This window comes from Pimephales promelas, chromosome 14 (assembly GCF_988280905.1).
Source record: "Pimephales promelas chromosome 14, fPimPro1.hap1.1, whole genome shotgun sequence".
In the NCBI taxonomy this organism is placed as follows: Eukaryota; Metazoa; Chordata; class Actinopteri; order Cypriniformes; family Leuciscidae; genus Pimephales; species Pimephales promelas.
This window is the reverse complement of record NC_142782.1, coordinates 3,684,553-3,701,013: the sequence shown is the minus strand read 5'-3', so window position 1 is coordinate 3,701,013 and position 16,461 is coordinate 3,684,553. Positions and strand designations below refer to the sequence as shown.

The window sequence follows — 16,461 nt, the reverse complement described above, 5'->3', positions numbered from 1 at the left end:
TGGGATGAGACTGAACGCACAGTTTTATAAATGGGGCCCCTGGTGAAAATCTGATCATTCAGAGTGCTAACATAGTTTTCCACACCAAGATGCATGATTGAAGGTGTCCTTCGTGTAGCCTACCACCAATGGGGCAGGACGAGTTATCCAAAGAAATAATATTACGTATGAGTGATTCTCGTATGAGGTTGTGCTTTTGACCACATTTCTCTCTCCATCTCTCTGTTTACGTCTGTCTTCACCCCTCCTCCACTCCTTTCCTGCAGTCTATCCCTCATTAGTCTCACTGAGACTGGTTCACACCTCATTGCCACCTCCATTCATTGCTGTATTTCGTGATAAGCCCCCTTTAGTAAGTCAATGGGACCCTTTCAGATTCAGCTGCCTGCTTGCTTGCCTGAAGAACGAGAGGGGGGCTAGCAGATTTATTCCTAGGCTTTGTGGACAATAACCTCTTCATTTCAGGAAATGTATCTTTTGGGTCTTACCAGCATCTGGTCTCATAAGTGAGGTTGTGGATGTCTAAACCACTTGATGGTCTAATGTAGAGTAGGCCTATACAGTCATTCCTCTGTCAGCAGGAAAACAATCATGTTAAAGTAACTAATGTTTCAATAAAACATTGCGTCAAAAGAAAAGAAAAACATCAGTCCCGAGGCCCTATTGGAACATGTGTTACACTCACACAGACGTCTGCTGTCTCTTTCTTGGACTTTGCTGTTATTTGGAGAGCAAATTGGGCCAATAAATGTTTTAGTAGAGAGAAAATTGTCACCTCAAGCCCTCTGGTGAAACCTTACAACTGAACAAAACACTGGCAAGCGAATAAACAATGTCTAAATTGAAATTTCAGTAGAAACCGTTTTGTTGTTTCTTAGAAAAGCAGATGTCACACTTGATCTCTATCTTTAGCTTTTAAAATGTTTACTTTTGTATTTTAATCATATCTTTTTAATACAGCTTGACAAATCTCTGCTAGCCAGGTCAATCACACACACACAAAAAAAACACACATCGATCCCCAACAATGGCTGCACTACTTAAGCAGATGCTTCCCCACGGATGTTTTCTATGCTAAAGTATCTTGAACTAATTGAAGTTTGAAATAAAAGAGGAGATGTTATCTGGGGCTTGATCGAACCTTTTCCTGCTGTTGAGATAATACGTTTACACACTCTTGACTTTGTTGTGGTCATCTTCACTATGCAAACACAAACCGTGTTAGGGGTGTGTGGACATTGTTGTCACACATGCATACACACATGAAGAATGAACGGAAAGCTTTATCTACGGAGGACAAAGAAAGGAGACTTATCAGTCACTTGTCTTTAAGCATTTAGAATATTATTGTATTCATTTCAATGGGTAGTTGATGCATAACATGGACATTATAAACCTTAAAGACCCACTAAAGTGCCTTGATATGCGCATCATTATTCAATAATGATAATTCAAATTGCCAATAGCATTTAGTTTACACCACAGTTCAGCCAGAGCCATTAAAGGCTGCAGTTTACTCCTAATCGCTAACCGTTTCTCCTCCTAATCTCCTTCATATCGTTTTAAAATACAAAATTCAAATCGGTTTCGATGCGTTTTCTGATCTGCGTTGACTCGATCATAAGATAAGCTCTGCGCTATCTGGACCGGAGCTAGTAGCCTATATTTATAATATAGCTAGGGGTGGTGCTTCAGATTCTAGAGAGCGTTTGATTGGTCAGAAAATCTGATGAGAAGCTGAAGTGCAGAGTGATGTCATCAAAATTATTGATCCATATTGACAAAAGTGAGAGACTGTAAGTTTTGAATGCGTATATCTTCTAAATGTGAATTTTGTCCTTGTTTTTGGAGCACACCAGCTTATAGACAACAGTATGGCTAACATATTCATACTAAAAGCCAAAAAACTTCCATTTTAATTGGGAATTTAACCAGTCTGTAACTTTGTGTCTCTATTTTTATAATGAACTGTATAATTTCAAAAGAAATGTAGCAATAATGTTATTGGGTTTTTTTTTCTATAACGCATTTTTTGAGGGGCTCAGTGTGACAGAAACTACAATCCCAGGATGCACTGGGCGAGCTGTTTGGTAGTCCTGAGGTGTTGGAGTGATGGAGGGGGAGTCAGGTCTTTCAGTGCTCACACACACACACACACACACTCCTCCATCCATGAGTGCGGAATCTCGCAGCTGTATCCTCTGTAGTGCTGGGGGAGGACGAAGATACGGACTATCTACAAACCAGTTCAAACATTCAAAAGTGAAGTTAGTTTCGAGAAGCTAGACCGCTTTATACAGAGGACTGCGACTCAAGTAAAAGCGCATTTGATCGTTTTGGTTAGTTTTGACTTTCGACCGAAGTAGCGACTGGGATAAAAGTTTTTCCCCTCTACCTCCTTGTCGCACGAGCGCAGACAAAACAAAATCCGCACGGGTGGGATTTTCAGAAGAAAAACGGGAGAACACGGTCAAAAATCAGTTTGTTGGTGTTATGAGCGAGTCTTAAACGTTATGATACTTGAGGAAATCATCTTCACGCGATCTTTAGCACGAGCACGCGCCTTGGCCGAATATTTTCACTGATTTCAAACGATTATCGCTCAGGCGAGTCGAACGAGTAGCTAGTTAACATCCGTGTGGTTTAATGAAAACTAAAAAAGGCTAAACTTACAACAGAGGAAGAAATGTGGAGTTTTGTCCATTGACTGTTTTTGGGAGCCTGTATTCTATAAACCTCTGAATCTGATCTGGGATCGACTCTTTTCAGAAAGGATTTGCTTCAGAAAGAAAAAGGTGAGTAACGCCTGTAAATGGACTCTAGCTAGTGTCTGTAATCAAATACACATGCTTTGCTGTTTTATTGATTTGAATAATACTAGAGTTTTGGAAGAGTTTGATGACAGTTGTTTCCAGAAAACCATTTTAGAAATAATTTTCAGGATCATTTTAATTTTTTTCGTCTGTCAGAAACCAAAAGTGGCCCTTATTTAAATCACTTTCAAATTTATTTTGACCGGGCAGTTTGTTTAAATGTTAATGTATTTTTATTCTAATTTATTTGTACAATTTGTTTTTCCTTACGATTTTCGAGTAGCCTACGCTAGCTTTCTTCATCAAATGGCCCCATATTCTGATGTTTTTATGAGAGCGAGTTGATGCGCGTGCCTGTAGCCTAGTGTCACGCGCGTTCTCGCACATCATCTCATATTTGAAGCCATCCAGAAGGACAGTACAACGAAGTAATGTTTGCAAAATCGTTAAATATTAAAATAGCTTAAGATATTGGACTTCTGTTTCACGTGGTTGCTTCTGGAAAAGGTGTTATTATGTTCAGTGTTACAACTCTAAGCTATTACGTTCCACCCTCGTTATTTGGGACCTTTAATTTTGCCCCTGCACTGTTTTAATTGTTATTATTATTTTGTAAATCAGTGTTTTCATACATTATTGGGCCTTCATCCTTGAGATAGCAGACTCCCTTTCTAAAAAAAAAAAGCCTGTTATCTTGATGTAAGGCAGGTTTATTCTTGCTGTTGTTTATCTTCCCACAGTAAAAAAAAAAGTGACAAACAACGTAACTATACTGAGGTATGAGCACTGTGGCAGAAGGATAATTCAGTAAAAAAAAAACACACACATTGTTAAAAGACACAAGACACAAGATTTCAAAGACAGAAATAACGTCTCTCTAGCTGAAAGTCACATTTATGTCTTTATTTGAGCAGACATGTATGTTTTCACAGAAGTTAAGTCACAAGTTTGAGTCGTGTTGTGCTCTAGGGCTTTTGGGCAGCTAAAGTAATGAATGTTTTTACAGAAATGAATTCAATAATCTTGAAACGTAGTTAAGTTGTGCTATAGGGCTTTTGTTCTGTTGCTTTGTACGTATAGCAAAATAATTCTGCTCCCACCTCACAGTGTCACTCCCTTTTTCTTCCTCATCACTCACTAGATAATTTCAGAGTAGTGCAAAATACATCCCACCCCTCCTTCAATCTTGGACTGTTCAGCAGTCTAGAACTTTCTAATCATTGAAGCTTTACATCAAAGTTGCATACACTTACGTCCTTTCTTCTAGTTGAGCTTTTAAATACTCTCCCTGCTGTTAAGTCACCATTGCAATTTCAAGTCAAGACGTTCACGGACAGTTTCCACCGGTGTGAAGAACATGATGGAAAGGCAGAGTGGTTTATGAATGGCGACGTGATGGCTGGCGACTGCATGCGCAGACTTGACCCAGAGTTGTTGCAAGTCGATGCAGAAATGTGAGCAAACTACAGTCAATTACATATGAACATATTCAGGCAGTTTGTACAAGAACCTTATTTAGATATATTTCTGGAATTTCAATTAAATTTCAATTAAATCAATTAAAAATATAGCTGCGAGCAGCGATGGCGGGCCCAAGCCGGTGGCACCGCAACCCCGGTTCCTTTAGTTACCTAAAGGCACCCGGGTAGCGGTGCCGAAGGCTTTGGCCCTTTTATGATTAAATGTTAAAACGGCTTGCCATACTCTGTCATTTCGACTAGTCACAATTATGTTACAGATGTCTTAAATGATAATACAAACTATCCAAAATGTAATTACGAATAGACAGAAAGACGTTGTTGATATCTACAATGTTAATTCCGGACAGGCAAACTTAGCTTTTAAATGTTAAAAGGGCTTGCCATACAGGGACGTAGGCTCAGAGAGAGGCTCACCATATTCAAACCAAAATATCTGACTTCCTCTTGGTCCGAGCTAATGACTATGTATTAGAAAGTTGTCCGGCTTGAGGAGTACAATGTATATACCGATTTTTGTAACTGTAGATAAAACTAACAACCCCACTTTTGTCAAAAGGTGGCGCTATTTAGTCCTTGCACATTGCCCGTTTCTGAAACTTTGCACGTCTACTGGCTAATAAATGTGATGTATCTGTTGAGTTTCAAGCAATTTCAATTTCAATTTGACTGTTGAAAAGAAGTGCGCCGATTAGATACTCAGGATCGGTATCGGCTCTGACACTGCCATCTTTGACGAGGCTGATTCAAATTCTATATTGTGCATATACTATTCTGTTAGGCACAAAGGCACAAAAACTTTCTAAAGTACCATAAAGTTTTTGTGTACTGTATTATTAGTGTTCTGAAGCTATTATGTGATATAGAAATTAATATTTAAGTCATTAAATTCAAGAACACAAACTTTTCCCTCTCTGCGCCTGTCAGTCATTCTCCATTCAGCATTCAAACAGCACGTCACATTCGGTTACAGTCAATGATGAAACGATCTTCAATGATTCAATGTTAATCCTATTATACTGGATCTTTAAGATAAAGGTCTAAAGGTCTATATTTTCGAATGAAGAAACTTTTTCTTGCTGGACTTTATTGCTGTAACTTAATCGTGTTACTTTCTACCGGGTGTCGGACGCTGTCGGTTAGATCACAACACTAGAGTCAGAGCACTATAATTGTTCTTCACGCACACAGTAACTGAAATTTAAAACCTTTAAAAGAAAAGGCTCAATAAACTATTGCATAGATAGATAATGTATAATACACTGTTCATAAATATGTATTTCCTTTGTGCTTTGAACTTTTCAATACGGACTCAATGCGCTGTAACTTCATGTGGCTTCAAGCACATCATTCTCCGCTCGGGATGCACATAAGTGCTTTGTGCTGCACCGTATTGGAGCCGTAATATCATAATGCAGTGACGTAATGACAGATTATTAATTGCCTTTCAATTATATGTTGCTTTATAGCAGCCATGGCTATATTTTTTTTTAATGATTTTTGTTATCTTGTTTTTCATGAATGTATTTTTCAAAAATAAGAGCAATGTGTATTATCTATTATTAATATGGTTTATAATAGCATTTTTGTCATAGATTATGACAAAGTAATCATATGATCCACCAGCGAGGAACCAGCAGAACAGAGTGAACATTCTTTCTGTTTAGTTCAATCCTACTTAATAGGAATTTATTTAAAATGCTCGCTCTACTCCACACCATTAATGTCTTGTGCGGACATCCGTATTTTGACTTTCGGTTTTAAGTAAGCGATTTAAAAGCTCCCAAGTCCCAGCGGAGTCACACGTTGATTAACCGGTGGGAATATACACAATAGGCCTACCTGATATTGAACACAAGAGGGCAGTATAGCACTACGTATGACTCAGATTATTATTTTTTTATGAATTTTACAACAATTCTGGCTGTTTTTGAACGTAAACACAATTCTTAAATGAAAAAAAAGGAAAAATTGGGGAAGTTATAATATTTGTATAATTTAATTTAGAAACAAATGATGTATAATTACATTTTTAGAAGATATGAGGCTTTTAGTGTTTACTTTTTTGACATTACTTTAATCTTTTGCCATAGTTGCACATGTCTATTGGCTAATAAATGTGATGTATCTGTTGAGTTTCAAGCAATTTCAAGCAAGCTAAGAGTCCCAAAAGCATCAAAAAATAATGTTAAAGTTTGTTTCGTTGCCACGGCATTTTGAAAGTGACACACTTCCTGCTGCCAGTTGGTGGCGCTATAACTTTGACTCACAATAGTCACATCCATGTGATCGGTCTCTTACAGCGAAAACACTGCTGAAGTTTCGTCAAGATCAGTTAATGTATGCTGAAGTTATAACACACATCCTGTTCCATGTTTCTCGCCATAATTTCGTTTCCTCGCCACGGCCAAACCGTTCGAGATATCAAAAATCCCGTGGCACTTTTTCATCCTTAATGTCTTGACTTCACGCTGATCGAGTTTCGTCGAATTTGGTTCAGTGCTCTAGGAGCAATAATTTAAATTACATTGCATGTGTTTTAAACACAACCCTAAATAGCCAACTTCCTGTTGGGCTGGGGTAAAAAGTAAGAGTGTGAAGTATATATGAAACGATGAGATCTATATGTGTACCAAGTTTCATATTATTACATGCAAGTGTGTTTGATTTATGGACCAAATTTTCAGACCAAGTTTATTGACCAAGTTAATCTGATTAATAAACTAATTATATAAAACTATTGTCAATTCACTACAATTAAACTAGTTATATGCCTTTACTTATAAAAAATAAAAATAAAAACTTATTTAAAAAATACCAGGCTTGAGAAATGTATTTTCTTTATGCAGGTCATACACACAGCAGTGAAATGGTTAAGCCCCCTCCCCCTGCACACACACACACACACAGACAGCCAGCCAGCCAGCCAAAGGCTCAGAGTGGCCATATTCAAACAAAAATATCTGAGTTTCTGTGGGTCCTAGCTAATAAGTGTCAATTAGAAAGTTGTCCGGCTCGAGGAGTACAATATACATACCAATTTTTGTAACTCTAGTTAAAACTAACCACCCCACTTTTGTCAAAAGGTGGCGCTACTGAGCCCTCACCACGCCCGTTTCTGCAACTTTGCACATGTCTACTGGCTAATAAATGTGATGTGTCTGTCGAGTTTCATGCAATTTGAAGCATGCTAAGGGTCTCAAAAGCATCCTAAAAGCATCCTAAAAGAAGGGCAAAGTTTGATGCGTCGCCACGGCAACAGTTTCAAAGATATCAAGAATCCATTCACAGGTCTACATCTGCCGTATGTTTACATTATACAGATGAAGTTTGAAGCAAATCGGGTAAAAATAAAAGGGTGATTTCAAAGCATTTTGAAAGTGACACACTTCCTGCTGCCAGTTGGTGGCGCTATAACTTTTACTCACAATAGTCACATCCATGTGATCGTCCTCTTACAGCGAGCACACTGCTGAAGTTTCATCAAGATCAGTTAATGTATGCTGAAGTTATAACACACTTCCTGTTTCACGTTTCTCGCCATGATTTCGTTTCCTCGCCACGGACAAACCGTTCGAGATATCAAAAATCCCCTCGCAAACTTTCATCCTCAATGTCTTGACTTCACGCTGACCGAGTTTCGTCGAATGTGGATCAAAGCTCTAGGAGGAGTATTTCAAATACCATTGCGAGCGTTTTACAAACAAACCTCAATAGCCGACTTCCTGTTGGGCTGGGGTAAAAAGTAAGAGCGCGAGGTATAGATGAAACGATGAGATCAACATGTGTACCGAGTTTCATATTATTACATGCAAGCGTGTTTGAGTTATGGACCGAGTGTTCGGACCCCGTTCCAGGGGGCGCTGACGAGCCCCCCTGCCACGCCCAGGTACCAGCTTCAGCCCGGCTCTGATGGCCGCGGGTTCTGACCCGTGTGCAAAGTTTCAAGAGTTTTCGAGCACGTTAAGGGCCCCAAAAGTGCCCAAAAGGTAGTAAAATAATAATTATTATAATAATAATAGAGAAGAAAAATAATCGCAAGGAAAACAATAGGGCCTTCGCCCTTTCAGGGCTTGGGCCCTAATAACATAAAGTTCACTGTCCTGTCCATGTATTTTAGTGCTTTCATTTGAAAGTTTTTTGTTGTTGTTGTTCTTAGTTTCCTTTCTAACTGTAACCGACCTTGTGAAAATGTAGTTGTTTAAGTCTATAATTACATTAATTACTTAAATTAGAGGGGAAATCATTATGGCTGCTCGTCCCTCAGGATCTGACCAGGGATTTTACTCTTAGCCGCTCCAGACAGGTCACTGGTTCATCTTGGTTGCAATGAGGAAAGAGTATTTTGCATCATCATTGGTATATGGCATTGACATATTGGTATATGAGAAAAGCATCATCATTGGTATATGGCATTGACAGATTTAGTTGCATTAATCCAAGTCAGAAAGCTAGTTTACTTTTTCATTTCTGGAAAATAATGGATGTATCTGAGTCAGAGTTTACAGAGCGCAATGATTTGAGCTAACCTTCGTGTTCTGCATACGGTCCTAAACACTCGTTTTGGTTTGTTGTGTTGATCTCGTAGTGACCGCTTTATAGTGAAACGAGAGGAAGCGAATGGATGAAGGAGAAAAGGCGCGCTGTGCTGTGGTTGTTCGTCCGGTGGAAGTATGCTGTTAAGAGTTTGGAGAGAAGAGGAATTCTTTGCCCTCTAATTTACTTGGCTGGCAGGGCTGGGCTGGCATAGTAAACCATCGCCCAGCACTTTTAAAAGGAAAGTTACTATTACATAACGGTCTGAGAAATTTAGCATGAAACTTTAGAAGGTCTCAAAATGGAGAGATGCGTTACAATGCCTTATTTTTGTTTACATCAACACATCTGTGACAAAGCAAAATGGCTGCCTTGGTTGTCTTAAATCAGATTTTTTTTTTTCCGTTAGGGTATAATACGATGTCCTTTTCAACACCAGATTCAGTTTCGTTGGGGGCTCGTCCGGGATCTAATTTTTTTCAAGAACAGTCCGGAAAGGAGACTGTGAGTTTAGAGGAGAGTTAGAGCTTTGGAAGAGAAGGGAACAGTAGGTGCGTTTCCACTACAGATTTGCACACAACTTTTGTGATATTTTCTAAATGTCGATAAAAAACTGTTGAAATGATGGCATTTCCATGAACCAATGTTATGTGACTAAAACAGGAGCCCAGATGACCAATAATTGTCTGATTCACAACTTCACCAGGCGTGAAAAAGCCTCAGAATCTGAATTGAAAACTATGTTTACAAGCAAACACATTTACAAAAACGAATGCCCATTACAGGTTCGAATATCATTATTTTTTTAATGGGCTATATGCACGCACAAGTTCCGCGTTTGACGCAAGGATGCTCGTCCATTTCCGGTTGTGGAGATTTAAGCGGAGGAGAACCGAGGAAAACGGGATTATGGCAGAGTTCAAAATTTACTGTCCTCCCGTCTTTGAAATAGGGCTGCACGATTATGACAAAAATCATAATTGTCGATTATTGCCTTGAAATTATAATTGCGATTATTAATTACGATTATCACAATTTACATTGAATGATGTTTTGAACTGCTTTATGCCATTGTTCGAAGTGACTGCATGCAAATTGTTATATCAAAATAAAACGGCTGAAAACTCCTGAAAAACTTTCAATACTTTTCTATGGTTTAAAGTAACACCAAGTAACTTTTCCTCTTCGGTCGCCCTACTGGTTGGAAACGAAATTGTCCATTACCGCTGTCGTAAATAATTAAGTCTTCCGTCGCACGCACGCTCGCTGTTTATCCAGCGCCGGCTTTAGAATGAACGATGTCCACAGACAAGGTATGAGTATGTTACATGATTTCATGAAAGGATGATGTATTGCGACATCAGAAATGAAAAAAAAAAACGACATAATGACTATTATAGCGCTTGATGTAAAGCAGTCGAATTTTGTAGTTCTTTTTGTGGTCGGCTTACTACTCGAACCCCGAAGTTACATAGTGCCAGTAAAAGAGATACAGACCCCGTCAGGCGATGGCAGAAGTGCCTTTCACCCTGTTACGACTTGATGAACCACTGATAAGATTTTGGAAACATTATTTTAAGTAAACAATGTTAGGTAGTGTTGCTTTAATGCTAATAGCATAGTTACACTAACTAAAATTAAAACAATGGGGGAAAACCCTTAAAATAAGCTGTAAATAAAAAACACATTTTAAGCACACAGAATAATATAAGTGGACTTTTTGTAATTGTGCCTTTGAACGATTACATAATTGTGGCATCCATAATTGTAATCGCGATTACAAATTCGATTAATTGTGCAGCCCTACTTTGAAACGAAATGAAGTTTTATTAACTAAGTTCGGGAGGAGCACGTTCCGATAATTGACACGAGTGGACAGCAATCAGCAGTCAATGATAAGAGGGTACAAATAGACTCAGCAGTCTTACCTCGATCCATTGACAGTTTGCAGCATCCCTCCTCCACACTCCTAGTTCTCCACACTCCTCTTTCTAAAAATCACTTGTATACGGGGGGAGTACTCTGGGTTCGGGCAGAATTCCGAGCTCGGAGCCCTCCCTCCGGACCGCACGCCAAATACGCATTGAATCTTACTCACTCAAAATTATATGTAAGTGTGAACTCGTGAAACGTACATACGTTTAGATGTAATTTTATATATAGTTATGTTTATTTAATATAATTTTAAAAAGAAGCATGAACACAACGAGGGGTGTCTGTTTTATCTGTTTTTGTGACTAACGTTTCTTTAGTATAACCATGGAGTATAAAATTCAATATAAATTCTCGGTATTGCATTGGACTCTACAATCGGCGCAAGTTATCGAGCATCCTTAATCCTTCACCGGAAATACCGCCGTGCATAGAGTCCATTCTATTCGACTAACGAAGTTCGAATTCGATGGGTATTGGAAATGCGGCTAGGAAAGAGTTTGCAGGTGAAGTTCACCAGCCTGGCCCTAATAGCCTCCCTATGGAGTGGCAGTCTGGTTTGGTGGGCCGGCTATGGGCCTGGCTCCCACCGGCACTGGAATGAGTGAGGTCAGGCGTCCCGTCTCCGACACAAACCAATGCTGTTCTCTGGAATGTTCCGCTCTAGTAGTAATGAGCTATACGCTCTCGCCATGTTCCCCTCCAATGATCAGAGAGAGAGAAACATGCCGGGGTTCATTAATTAGGGTACTAACTTCTCTTTCCACTTGACTTGGCCTATTTCGTTTTATTCCATGCTCTCTCTCTCTCTCTCTCTCTCTCTCTCTCTTGACTGTCTGTGAGTCTTTCCCTCTCAAAATGAACACCGTGGAAAAGACTTTAAATATAATCAGCTGAATGTTTGTTCTGCTGTTTGTTTTACTTAGGAATAGTTCACGTAAACAGAGGAACTTGTTTCAAAAAAAATGTTCAAACATTTACATCAGCGCAATCTCAGCCAAGTAATTTAGTCATAAACTAAGCCTTCTGGTTTGTGATTTTTCTTAAACTACCATTTTTCTTTCCTCAAAAGCATGTTAATTAAATGTGTTTAACAGTCAAAACTAGTTTAGTCAAAACTTGTAAACTTGACCTGTTGCGTCAGTAAAAAGACTAGACTGAGAAAACAAGATGCTAAAGAGATAAAATGAGCACAGATTTACTCAAATTTAGTACTTGCTGTATGTTTAGTAGTGTTTTTTTTCACACATGTATTGCAATATTGGAGAGGTTTTCATGTAGACAGCGGATAAGAAATTCAAACATGTTATCTCCGGTTATAAATCAAGAGCATGTGCACTATTCCATGCCTGAGAAAACTAGCTTGTGTCTTAAAGAGCGATCAACTAAGGATTAGCTAACTTCTGAAGGTTTAAAAATGTGCTTATTGCAAATCGTAGCCGTATCCACTTCCTCTTATAGCTCACCTGTCCTGATGGGAGTTTCCCATGGACTGTGTTTGACCTTTTGCCATTTTGAAAAAAACAAAAAAACTGTAGAGAACTTTAATAAATATATTAGAAATATATCAAATTTCCCTTGATATTGTAATACAATATTGAGTTTTGTGTGCAGCCAATATTCTACTACACATCTAAAACAAGCTGAGAACTGACTTCCATAAATAATCATAATTTACTGCAATAAGATGATGCCATGTCGACCTTGATTATAATGGAAGTTTCCTGGTTTTGTCATGTCTCGTTCGAACTATATATTGTTACACTTCAGTATATTACTGAAAGATTTACATTAGTAGGTCTTTGTTTTCTTGCTTCTCCTTGTAGTCTGATGTGTGGGAGCTTTTTAAAGGAGTAGTTCACTTTAAAAAAAACTTTTCATCCATGATGTCCGCGTCTTTCTTTCTTCAGTCGAGAAGAAATTAAGGTTTTTGATGAAAACATTCCAGGATTTTCTCCATATAATAGACTTCAGTGGGAACCAAACGGTTCAAGGTCCTACGCACGAAGGTTCAACGAACGAAATGAAAAGATTCGTTCATTTTGATGAACCAGAAACAGGAGAGTCACGGACGCGCATCACAAAACAGAGCAAGGGGAGCATTTGAGCTTATAAAACATTAACGTTTTTTATTTCTTTTTTAAATGAGTGATCGTTTCACTAGATAAGACCCTTATTCATCGTCTGGTGTCGTTTTAAGCTGCACTGAAACTCTTTTGGACCTTGAACCGTTTGGTGCCCATTGAAGTCCATTATATGGAGAAAATCCTGAAATGTTTTCATCAAAAATCTTAATTTCTTTTCGACTGAAGAAAGAAAGACATGGACTTACTAGAGCAGCTGTGGACATCTCATCACATTATTCTTTAAATATTCAAGTGCATTATGCACTAACGTTTTTGCATGAGTCCTAAAAAGAAATTATAGAGACACACTGGCAAATATCGGCGTGCGTCATTCGCCAGCGTTTTCAACGCATTTTTTGTGTTCACAGCTTCACACCCAAGCGATTTTCGCTAACGATGAGCCGAGTGAACATGCCAATTCATTCCCTGACATTAGATGGCGCTTAATGTAAAACAGAAATAGTCCTATTTTGAATTCGCAGTCTCGTTTGTCATTTATGTTCCGACACCAGCGAGACCAGCAGCTCTACATTTATCTTGCCTTGCATCTTCCTCATCTTATTTCTTCCCTGCAGTGTTGACGCTACTTGGCGTAGATCTTTTTCGCAGTTACGTATGTGTGCTCGGCAAGACCGTTTTGTGTTTGAGCGCCCCCAAGTTGTGTTTTACTGTAACTTTAGAAGCTCCACCACGTGAGCAAAAGCGCCAATCTCATTGGTCGGATAGTTTTTGGCACGGCGCGTCAAACCAAAAAAAACGCACCCGAGGCGTTTTAAAAAAAATTACGTTTTAACGCGTGGTGTTTTTCGTGTCGGTGTGCAGACTCACATTGGCACCCTTTGTTTAGTCACGAGACGTTAAACGTCGACAAATATCGCGTGCGAAATTCGTCCTGGTGTCATTCGAAAATGCACTTGGCTTAAAATCAAATGTGGCATGTGTCCAGTTTGAATAGGCATGGCGCTTCAAGGTAGGATTGCTCCAGCCGTTCGTAAGTTCTTTCAAGCATAAAGCCCACACTAATGAATGAATGAAAAGTTTTATTTCGAAACATGTAGAAAAACACAAAAAACAAAACAATTTTTAACTAACACATGTCCGAAAAGGAGTAGGAAGAAGCATAAGCTTATTCAATCCTACCCCATCTTCAACTAATTATAACTAATTAACCGGTCGACCGAACATTTTGATCTATGTCTCTACACACCAAAAAAAAAAAAACAACAACATACATATCCACCTATGTTTATATTAGGGCTGTGCAAAAGTTAATTGCGATTAATCGCATCCAAAATAAAAGTCTGTGTTTACATATATATTTGTGTGTGCTGTATATAATTATTTTGTATATATAAATACACACACATGCATGTATATGTTTAAGAAAATGTGTTATTCATATATAAAATATTTATATTTATATAATATAGATTATGTATTTATATATATATACAGAATTTAAGAGCAAATAATTCTTAAATATATGCATGCATGCATAGGTATTTATATATACAAAATAATTATATACAGCACACACACAAATATATTATGTAAAACAGACTTTTATTTTGGATGCGATTAATCGCAATTAACTTTTGCACAGCCCTAGTTTATATACATCTTCAATAAAAAATTACATTATAAAAAAAAAAATAATAATAAAAAGAGATTTTTTTTTTTTAAAAAATATAAATAAACTATCACCTAACTAAAAACCTTTTCATCCTCTCTATACCTTGCAAATATCATATTTTTACAATGCTTTTTAAACTGAGTCATACTTGGGCATTGTTTAAGTACTGAACTTAATCTGTTCCACAACTTCACTCCACATATCGAAACACAAAAACTTTTTAATGTTGTACGGACACATAATTGTTCACACTAGAGGCTTAGTAACTACTATCTTTGTACTTTATTCAGATCCACCATTTGTTTTGAGGCAGAACGTAGCTAGTAGGTCGTAAACCCTCTTTAAAGTAATGCGCTGTGCCATAATAAGACATTTCACGATTCACATCATCACTTGCCAGGATATTTCCTGAGGTCTTTCTTGAGTTAATAATGAATAGCCGCATATACGGTAAGTTGGGTATTCATGTAGTTAATTTAGAAAGTCTAGGGTTGATATTAACTTTAGCTTTGGCCATATTAAGAATTTTTTTCCCCAGTTTATTTACATTTATGAATTAGAAGCAAAATCCCGAATGCAAGCAGACACACACACATTACCACAGCTCAACATTCTGCCAGATGAATTGTGAAACGCTGCTTTTTCAGGCCAATGCCCTCGTAGTGCGGGGTGTGTGTTGAAATGTGTAAATGATGTTTGAAGGAGGAGTTCCGATAGCTATTAGGACAAACGGCGTGAAGGGGTCATGCTGGGGTCAAAACCAGCTCGGAGTTGACAGATATCTGTGAAGGGCTGGAAGAGTGTGTTTGTGTTTCTGTGCGTTTTACTGCGTGTGTTTGTAAGAGCAAACGGATGGAGTGATATCCCGCAGAACTGCGCAGTGAAATATGTATGGTTCATGCATTTAAATTTGTACATTTGTGTTGTCTTCGATACATATTAAGTCATTAAAATCAAAGAGTGCCACGTTAGCTGACTGTTCAAGGTGATTTTGTTGATGCAAACTCATTAAAGACACACTGATGTGGTGGAAAAGTCTGAGGTTAAAATCCTTGAGTTCTTAAAGGACGTGCTGTTCCAGTATTGACCTTATTCAGCAAAGATATGTTTTCGTCTGCTTCATGGTTACAGCTAAAATGGATGGAGAGTTTTATCAGGCTGTTTATAACAAACTTTGATGTGTGCTGCTCAAGCATGTATTATAGAGTTTTACTGGAATTAAGCCATAAGATTGATTTCGTCAGGAGTGTCCCTGATGTTCATTTGCACAATTCCTCAGTTCAAGTTACTCTAAAGCGAAGGTTATTATATGTTTAAACCATTTAGTATGGTTTTTGCTTCTGAAATGAATGCTGGCGTAAGAATTGTCTGGTGTGTGTGTGGAGAAATCAGCTAACATAAATGCCACATTACGAAAGGTTCATGTTGTTAATATGCTTAATAGTTTTGCTTTCTGTTTTTTTTCACCTCACACACAGTGTGGATGTCCTAGCTGTTTTAATGGAGAGCTGGGCTGGATGCAGATTTCAGATGTAGAGGATCCTTGATGATGATGACGATGATGAAGACCATGCTGCTGCTGATCTCAATACTCCTAACTCAGACTCTTCAGTCCCATTGCAGACCAGCCACCCAAGAAGAGCGTAAGTGTTTTTTTGTTAGTCCTCTTGTATCTCAGTTGAAGACGTGTTAACAATAAACCATGTCTCAGACACTTTGCAATTACGCTCTCTGAAATAGTTTTTAAATTGGCCATATCCTACGCGTTTATGGCAGCTTTTTTCACTTTAATGTTGCTTAAGCTTTTTTTAACAAAAACAGGTGTGAGTGTTTTCCACCCTCTGTCTGAGCCTGAATTAAACTGGCTGTTTTTGTCTTCTTTTGCAATAGTACCATTAAGATGTGTTTACATAAATGGACATCACTATGGTATCTCAATGGCC

The 16,461-nt window shown here is 38.2% G+C and overlaps 1 protein-coding gene across 3 annotated transcripts in view; it reads left to right on the top strand.

Annotated features, from left to right (window-relative positions):
- Positions 1 to 2,130: 2,130 nt before the first annotated feature.
- LOC120481189 (fibroblast growth factor receptor 1-A) overlaps positions 2,131 to 16,461 on the top strand; it is a 79,483-nt gene continuing 65,152 nt past the window's right edge. For 2 of the 3 annotated variants that reach the window (XM_089119290.1, XM_089119289.1), the window contains exons 1-2: positions 2,131 to 2,795; positions 15,997 to 16,161. In XM_089119290.1, the coding sequence (XP_088975416.1) occupies positions 16,065 to 16,161 (97 nt within the window). In that variant the 5' untranslated portion in view covers positions 2,131 to 2,795; positions 15,997 to 16,064. The remainder of the gene's footprint in view (positions 2,796 to 15,996; positions 16,162 to 16,461) is intronic. The other variant, XM_089119291.1, reaches the window with a different exon arrangement.